This window comes from Phlebotomus papatasi, chromosome 1, assembly GCF_024763615.1.
Source record: "Phlebotomus papatasi isolate M1 chromosome 1, Ppap_2.1, whole genome shotgun sequence".
Lineage (NCBI taxonomy): Eukaryota > Metazoa > Arthropoda > Insecta > Diptera > Psychodidae > Phlebotomus > Phlebotomus papatasi.
This window is the reverse complement of record NC_077222.1, coordinates 108,012,808-108,021,479: the sequence shown is the minus strand read 5'-3', so window position 1 is coordinate 108,021,479 and position 8,672 is coordinate 108,012,808. Positions and strand designations below refer to the sequence as shown.

The following is an 8,672-nucleotide window of genomic DNA, read 5'->3' as shown; positions in this document are numbered from 1 at the left end:
TCTGTCGCGAGATCATGTGCTTGATGTTTTTCTCATCAGGGATTGGTTGCAGAATATCCTCCCCCGTCTTCCCAGAATACTTCCGAACACACTTGGACGACAATTTAGAAAGCCGGCAAAAATTCATCAAATTAGCATTTTGTCTCTGTATTAAGTAAATTCTTCAAGGATTAGAACATGGATTATTTTTTCTTCTTCTTTCCCTCTTCCTGCGACGAATCTCCTCGTGGCTTCTGCCAATTGAGCGGTTTCCTCCGGTACAGTGGCCAGGGAGGAATTGTGAGCTGAAACACAAACAACATTAAAATCCTCTCCCGATTCACTTTAAAAAAATCCCCAAGGCGACCTACCAAGGCTGCAACAGCAAATCCAGCTGCCAGGATAAAGACTGTCTGAGAGAATTGCTGAACATAGCCACCATACACAAGTCCGACAATTCCAAAGATAGTTATAATAATCCTGGACAGTCTCTCTGCCCGTCCTTGACCATCAAAGTCCTGCAAACACAAAAATTAAATAAAATTTTCAGGAAAACATCAACCACGTCACTTCCAGGATTTATCAACCTTCTCATTTCAAGGATATACCGAGGATTTTAATCAACTCACCATATGTGTCTGAATATTCAACATCTTGACTATCTTTTGGACAACAATTTTCACTAATATTAAGTGTTTTATCAGAGAAATTTAAGGTAAACAGGAGAAAAATCCAAAAGCAAAACACCAAATACCCACGTCAGCCACAATTCTAGCACTTTTCTTGCAGTTCCTTTGCGGTGACAACTGACAGCAAAATTTTGACATTTTGATCGCACGTTGGAAGATTTCACAGATATTGCGAACGAGTTCATTATCTTTTAAAAAAAAAATATATTAGAAAAATATGGAGAAGATTTCAAATTGAATTCTCCTTCGGTATTAGTATTTGTTTCTCGTCATCTTTGAATTTTTGAATTTGAATTGAATTTATTTATTTGTTTTAAATCAAACATAATTAGGGTCCGTCCCGTCCCTCTTACAATGTCTGATTAGATAGGAAAAAAATACAAGAAAAAGAAAGAAAATGAAAATAGATTAAGACAGAAAATTTAAATAGAGAAGAGAAAGAGAAAAAAACAAAGAAAACACTCTACCCCGACTGAAAGGCACTAGAAATGCCGGCCTGCGACGTCCTAGCACGCGGTGGAAGGGAGTTGTAAAAAAAAAGATGTGGAAGAAACAATTTGAGACATTTGAAAGGTTAAATTCGTTTCATTGGTTGAAAATTGAAATGTTTCAATATTTCATTATGAAAAACTAAATTTATCTTACAGATCCACAGAACTTCTGAAGGGAAACTTAAGTCATTATAAACCCAAAGTGGCATTTAACTCCAATTTTAAGTTTAGAGCTTCATAGCAAGAATTCTATTCAATATTAAGCTAGAGTGATAATACGGATGTATAAAGAACTTAATTAGCTTTCAATTTACGGAAATAAAATTTATTGATAACTCGTCTATAATTTAAAAAATTGGCCAAAAACTAAAAAAAATAGGCATATGCGTAGAATACCAAATTGGCGTAAAATGCCATTTCTTTTTCATATTTAATTTATCATCTGAAATAGACATTTGAATGGCTTTTATTTCAAAGACCGAGCAACATTTCATGATTTAATCCAGAACATAAATTATGCGAGTATTGCACTTGTTTATCAAATATTTCGAATATCTTGAATATTTGTTGAGGTTCACGAGGTTCCAAAAGTATTACAAAACGCCTTCGGCGAAAAGTCATAACCTGTTAATATTTAATAGGTTTTGTCGCTTGAAAATTGAATTGAAAAACCGGAAAAATACGATACGTACAAATGTGAAAAAATTGGAAAATGCATTTATAAGTCCTACAACTAGAACTGTTGTAAAAGTCTTACTGAGTGAAAAAACTGTTAAAAAATTGCTTTCTTAGGGAAATCTTTTATAGGGAAATCTGAAAGTCGTCGAGAAGAAACAATCACGAAAACTCTGGAAATAGATTATGTGTCACCGTGAGTGATTGTTTCTTCGCGACGACTTCCAGATCTTTCTGTTCTGGATTCATTCCTTAACTTCCTTGACTTAGAAAAGTCAAAAAGCAGCGGAGTGTTCAGTGAAGTGCAGCAGAGCATTTTTTATAGATCGGATATATGTTATTCAATAAAAATAACGATTAAAACAAAAAGCTGTTTTTTTTAAACATTCCATAAGTTGATTGAATTTCCTATCGATATTCTTCATGTTCTTCATATTTGAATAAGCAGAAAAATTTTTAAGAATTATATTGTTTCCTAAACCTATTTTTTAATCAATTTTCTCTGTAAATCAACGATTTTTTTTGTTTATTCGTAGTCTGCTTTCTGGTCAAATTGACCGGTTTATAAACTTTTCAAAATAAACTTCTTCTTCTCTTCTTTAAAGTTTTGTAGGGGCCGGACGTCTCTTGACATCCACACAGCCCTCAAAATTAACACATATTTAAACGATATGTCGCTATCAAACTTTATGATTTTTTTTTTTTAAATATGCATATGTGATATACTCCCTCCGTTCCGAAATAAGTCGTACGTTTGGGAAAAATTTTTGTTCCGAAATAAGTCATACGTTTGGGAAAAAAATGGGATTAAGGGAAAGTTTGTTGGTAAAAGTTTTGTGTATCAACAATATCTCTTCCAAAGGACTATTGTTAATGTTCAGAACTAAAATTGGGATCCAATCTTCATGGTAAGTTGAGGAACGAATGTCTTAAAAATGTCTTATTTTTTGAGTTTTATTTTCAATCTAAAATAGGTGCAGAATGGTGAGAGATACAGACTTGGGACCTTCGGGAGACCCCCCATAAGTTGACCCTGAGACCATAATTATGTCCTTCATTTTGCCAACACCCCTCCCCTTCCCCTCCAAAATCATGTTTTTTGGGATTGCTCGAAAACACGTAGTGCGATTTTTTTTTCAATTCTGGATAAGTTTTAGAGAAACATATAAATGGTCCCAGGGTTAACTTATGAGGGGTCCGCTGAAGGTCCCAAGTCCCTATCTCTCACCATTTTGCACCCAGATATTCGAACACATAAAAAAGGATGTTCTTTTTATTGCTCATTCTGCAAAATTTGAGATATAAAAAATGTCATATCAGTAATAACTGTTGAGTTCTACTTGTGCATACTAAAAATTTAGAACAAATTCTAGCCTGTAATGTTAATCACAGTCCATTTTTTAGTAATTAACTATCTACCGGAGCTCTTTGAAAAAAACGCGAAAAATGGACAACTTCAACATATGGATTCCTCAACTTACCATCGTGAAAGGATCCCCATATTATCCCTGAACATGGAGGATAGTTCATACATAAGATATTTGCAAATAACAAAAACATTCTCTGAAACCATTCCTTAATCCCTAATTTTTCCCCAAACGTACGACTTATTTCGGAACGGAGGGAGTATTTTTTATTGTTGGTTGAAATTATAATTTTTTCCCCTTCTCCAAGAAATATTTGTTGAGTATCCTACCGCGGTCTGTAATTTGACCGAGTGTACTAGGAAAAATGACCAAAAAACCGGACGGTAAGATTTAAAGTTAAATGAGTTAAAATTTGAAATTTATTTCTGCCTTTCTTGAAAATAAGAGAGACTAAAATGATAGAGAATACAAAATAAAAAAAAACTGAATTAAAAAAAATGAATAATCGAAGTGATTCAAGTAAATCGGAGTTATCACACTCGCACATTAAAATTTTAATATGATTCACATTAGTTGTCGCTGGTGAGAGTCCAAATGTGTAATTTGTGTGTTTGAATCATTTTATATTCAAAATTTGATCTATTTGTTGATAAAAAGGTAGACTTGGCCCGCAAAATTTGATATAAATTGATTTATAGCATTACAAAATATTTATGCTTTAGGTAAATTTAAACTTATTTTTGCAGGTCAAGTCCAGTTCTTTATCAATAAATAGAAAAACCCCAAATATTAAGTGACTCAAAGACACAAATAACATATTTGGACGCTCACAAGTGACAATTAATATGAATCACATTAAAATTTTAATGTGCAAGTGTGATAACGCCGTTAGAACAAAGAAAGAGAACAAATTGACCTATGTTGTGAAGAAGGTATTGACCGGTTTCCCTGAATGGTCAACAATAGAATCACACTTTCTGTAAAGCAACAAAGTCTACGTGGTTTTTTGTGTGTGACTGTGAAAAAGATCAAAATAGAGGTATTTCTCTGGTGTTTTTGCCCATTTAATGTGCCTCCAAGTGATAAGACACAATGAATTTGGGGGATAATCCATACGGCAATGGCCTACGATATGCTGGCTTCAATCAGGATCAAGGTAAACCCGGTGAAGTTTGAGAGAAATTGTGGAATGGATGTGACATGGGGTCTTTTGTGTGACTCTCTCTCTCAGGATGCTTCGCCTGCGCCACTGACAATGGCTTCCGAGTCTACAATTGCGATCCACTGAAGGAGAAGGAGCACCAATTCTTCCCAAACGGTGGCCTCGGACACGTAGAAATGCTCTTCAGGTGCAACTACTTAGCGCTGGTCGGTGGAGGAGTTGTTCCTCTTGCCCCTCCCCACAGAGTTCTCGTCTGGGACGACCTGCGGAAATCATCAGCCATCAATCTCGACTTCAACACTCCTGTGAAGGCTGTTAGATTGCGTAGAGATAGGATTGTTGTGGTTCTTGGTAAGAGCAAAAAGTCCCGGAGAAAGTTTCTTCAGAAATGGGCAAAAAGGGTTTATTGATTTCAGATGGCATCATCAAGGTATTTTCCTTCGTGCAGCAGCCCCAAGAGCTTTTTGTGATTGAGACTGGGCCAAATCCCTTGGGTCTCTGTGTCCTCTGTCCCAGCAGCAACAAATCTCTCCTGGCCTATCCAGGACGCCGTGTTGGTCACGTACAGATTGCCGATCTGGCAAATTACGGGAAACTCCTCCCTCTCGAGATTACAGCCCATGAGGCAGCACTCAGTTGCCTCGCTCTCAATCTTCAGGGCACTCGCCTGGCCACAGCCAGTGAACGCGGTACCCTAATCCGCGTCTTTGACACAGAAACCGGCAACAAAGTGGCCGAGCTGCGCCGAGGCACAAACCAAGCCACAATCTTCTGCATCAATTTCAATCATGAATCCACCCATCTCGTGGTATCATCGGATCATGGCACAATTCACGTTTTCACACTGGATGAGCAGAAATGCAAGGAAAGCAGCAGTCTCCCCATTATTCCCAAATACTTCTCCAGCAATTGGTCATTCTGCAAATTCTCCATCCCCCAGGGACCGCCCTGCATCTGTGCTTTCGGTGCCGAAAGCAACTCCGTCATTGGTGAGTCATTCTCTGTTTTGTCGCTTCTTTCCAGCCAACATTGATAAGACATTTTTTGTTTGTCTTCTTGCAGTTATCTGCGCCGATGGGCATTACTACAAATTCCTCTTCAACATCAAAGGTGAATGCAGCCCGGTCCTCTGCACACAATTCCTCGAGCTGAGCGATGATCAGGTAGATGATCAGCAACATACCTAAAACAAAATTCCCCCTGCCCCTGAACTGCAATGGAAAGTCTATTTAGATGTTTCTGCCTACCCTTAAAAAAATTAGAGATGAAAAAATACCTGTAATGAAAATATAATAAAGAGATTTCTGAAGAGTTTAAAAAAGATTCGTCTGGCTTTTTAAATTAATTCCCGTGGCGAGATTCTCGAGAAACGGCGGGATTCTGGCTGAAACACGCTTGAAACATCGTCGCTTTTGTCAGCTAATAGCGTAAGGGTCTTGACAGACCTAAGGATTAGCTGAGAGACGGCTAACGGTAATTATATTCAAAATAATGGTTAAACTACTTTTCAATCATTTTCCACTAAGCCGTGTGTCGGCTTAAGGGTAGAATCACATTGACAATAAAATGCTCGCCGTATTTCGTTAATTTACGCCTTTTCATTGCAATTCTTACGCAAAATTTTCCATTACCTTATTACATTATCCCTTACTCGGTGGCACTAGGTGAAAATATTATAAGAAAATTGAAGAAATAAAACAAAAATACGATAAACGGTGAGCAAAAAAACTGAAATTAATTGTATAGTTTTTTTTGCTCGCCGTTTATCGTACTTTCGTTTTATTTCTTCAATTTTCTTATATTATTTTCACCTACTGCCACCGAGTATGAGATAAGGTAATACGCTAATTGGGAATTAGCGTAAGAATTGCAATGAAAATGCGTAAATTAACGAAATACGGTGAGCATTTTACTGTCAATGTGATGTTTTAATTCCTTGGAGAGAGTACCTAATTGTATTTAATTCCAAGGAGGTGATACAGAGATCTGAAAATGTCTCCAAAACAATTGAAACAATATTGTTGAAGCTGGTTCTGATACTGATACTGTTCATTCATTCTAATTAAAGGTTCTGTAATTGGTTTCAATCAATCAACCTAAGTTTTTTTTTAAATGGAAAATTCTGAGTTTCGTTTGATTAAACATTATTATCTACGTAAGAAAACGATAACCTAAACCAAATATAAGCTAGATAATTATTAACCGGATTCAGATTTGATTTTTGGACTTTCATTGTGGCACTACAAGCCAAAACGGTGCTGAATGATCTGAACGAAAAAAAAGATGTTAATATTTAAGAAAACATCGAAAAACCAATGATATTGTTTTGAATGACCTCAAAGTAAAATTAAGGGAGCTACCTAATATTCCAAAGATATCATGTGACCGTTTGTTCAACAACTTACATGATATTTTGGGTATGAAGAAGCTCTTTGCGCAATGGCTGCCGCATTTGCCCAATTTGGACCAAAACCGAAAAACCAAAAAGAAGCAAAATTGCACGAAATTAGGTTTGAACTGGTCCTTCAGTCGCCATATTCGCAAGACCAGTAGGGGAGTTCTATGGCAATGTCATATGACAAAATCTTCCTAATAAATTCTGAAGTAGAACAATATTAAAATGACATTAATGACCAACATTAAGTGACCAACAACTAAGTAACATTAGTGACCATTGTAAATAGCTCTGTGAAGCTCTCAGTAACTGATATGAGTCAGATTTTAAATTGGTACCTCCGAATTTACCACGAATTTTTATTTATAATGTAAAAGTCATTTACATTATAACGTAAAATTCTCACAATAAACCAAAATTCTCGCAACCCCGAGAGTAAGCGATTACAGTGCACAATGCAATTGGCTAAAGGTCGTGTAGCAAGTCAAGCAGAGCATGTGGCCTCTATAGCTCAGTTGGTAGAGCACTCGTCTAGTTAACGAGAGGTCTCCAGTTCGATTCTGGGTGGAGGCAGGAATTTTTCCTATCTCCGCTGAAAAAAAACTAGATGATTTGAGTGTCATTTGCTCTGATTGACGATTTCTCTGTACATAAATACAATTAACATTGAACTAAAGTTCGTAAAATTCTCACCATTTACATTATAACATTAAAAAATATTAAATAATATTAACTATACGGCACACACGGCACATATTAATTAAAAGTCTTCAAAATGCCACTCAACGCGATTCTCCTGTACTACAATCATCCTGTTACACATACATTACAAACGATAATCGTAGTAAATTTACAGTGTAGATTTATCCTTAGCTTGTTACGTTTACTTTTTTACATAGGGTAATTAGGTAATTCGGAATTATTTCTAATTCATACTTTAGATATTTTCTTCATGTTTCAGATGGCAAAATAAAATTAAACAGCTAAAAATATAAAGAACGCTTGAGTGTAAAGACCTCTACACATTGAGAGCAATTTTCGTCAAAAATGGATTTTTAAGGAAATTATTGCCCGTGTGTTGTAGATCGAAACATCACAGTTCTATTAAAAATGCATTTTTTAACGAAAATTAATGCCAATGGGTGCAAATACAAGTAGAGTTTGATTCTCCAATAGTGTCTTGGATTAAAGGTAAATGGAACTCTATTTTCGCAAAAAGTCGTTGACTCTCGAAGAATTCAAATTCAATTTCGAATTTTTATACTAAATTTTCGAACAAGGTGGGGAAAATTTATGAACTATTGCACTAAAAAGCTCGCAAAACATTTACTCAGTGATTATGGAGTGATTAAATAATGGGACATACAGTGGCGGCCATAATAATAGAATCAGCTTCGCAAAGGCCGCTATTTTACCATGAGCATTTTTATTTATTCCAATCCGTTGAAATAATTTTAACACAGAAATGTTCAAATAATTACCTTACGTTAAATAAGTGTTGTTTTGGCCGCTCGAGGTCTCTATTTTTCACAAAATACATCAATAGTGAAATTTGGTTTGAACAACACAATAGGACCACTTTTATTTAAATTAAAGAATGTGATCAATAAATCAAATAAGTTTAAATAAAACCATATTTAGAAACCATAAATGACACTTTTCCAGTTTTTTCGGCCGAATTGAATTTCACTATTGACGTATTCTGTATAAAATAGAGACCCCTAGCGACCAAAACAACCCTTATTCTACGATTCTAATAATTTGAAGATTTCTACTGCAGAATTATATCAACAAATTGGGAAAAAATACAAAAATTAAAAAATATAAGCCTTATACAAAACGATTCTATTATTTTGGCCACCACTGTAAGTAGTAAGCGTTGTTGTTTTGTGTTTTTCCGCATAAAAAAGTGAA

At 35.6% G+C, this 8,672-nt stretch overlaps 2 protein-coding genes and 1 non-coding gene across 3 annotated transcripts; 2 read left to right on the top strand and 1 right to left on the bottom strand.

Moving 5' to 3' along the window:
• Nucleotides 1-121: 121 nt before the first annotated feature.
• LOC129799175 (signal peptidase complex subunit 1) lies at nt 122-773 on the bottom strand. The gene is made up of 3 exons (XM_055842853.1): nt 609-773; nt 351-497; nt 122-284 (listed from the first exon to the last, which is right to left on the bottom strand). Exons 1-3 carry the CDS (start codon nt 630-632, stop codon nt 183-185), a joined length of 273 nt encoding a protein of 90 aa, XP_055698828.1. The 5' UTR covers nt 633-773; the 3' UTR covers nt 122-182.
• A 3,397-nt stretch (nt 774-4,170) lies between these two features.
• LOC129799152 (WD repeat domain phosphoinositide-interacting protein 3) lies at nt 4,171-5,684 on the top strand. Its single transcript, XM_055842829.1, has 4 exons — nt 4,171-4,357; nt 4,433-4,714; nt 4,780-5,352; nt 5,426-5,684. The coding sequence occupies exons 1-4, from the start codon at nt 4,294-4,296 to the stop codon at nt 5,548-5,550; spliced, it is 1,044 nt and encodes a 347-aa protein (XP_055698804.1). The 5' UTR covers nt 4,171-4,293; the 3' UTR covers nt 5,551-5,684.
• Nucleotides 5,685-7,258: 1,574 nt separating this feature from the next.
• On the top strand, nt 7,259-7,331 carry Trnat-agu (transfer RNA threonine (anticodon AGU)). The gene has a single exon. It is a non-coding gene; the product is annotated as a tRNA-Thr (tRNA).
• Nucleotides 7,332-8,672: the final 1,341 nt, after the last annotated feature.

Coding starts and splice junctions, on each gene's coding strand:
- LOC129799175 (XM_055842853.1), bottom strand. CDS start 632: ATGTTGAATATTCAGACACATATG. Junction 498..608: donor TGAATATTCAGACACATATG/GTGAGTTGATTA, acceptor TTGTGTTTGCAG/GACTTTGATGGTCAAGGACG. Junction 285..350: donor GATTTGCTGTTGCAGCCTTG/GTAGGTCGCCTT, acceptor TTTGTGTTTCAG/CTCACAATTCCTCCCTGGCC.
- LOC129799152 (XM_055842829.1), top strand. CDS start 4,294: ATGAATTTGGGGGATAATCCATACGGCAATGGCCTACGATATGCTGGC. Junction 4,358..4,432: donor TGGCTTCAATCAGGATCAAG/GTAAACCCGGTG, acceptor TCTCTCTCTCAG/GATGCTTCGCCTGCGCCACT. Junction 5,353..5,425: donor CGAAAGCAACTCCGTCATTG/GTGAGTCATTCT, acceptor GTCTTCTTGCAG/TTATCTGCGCCGATGGGCAT.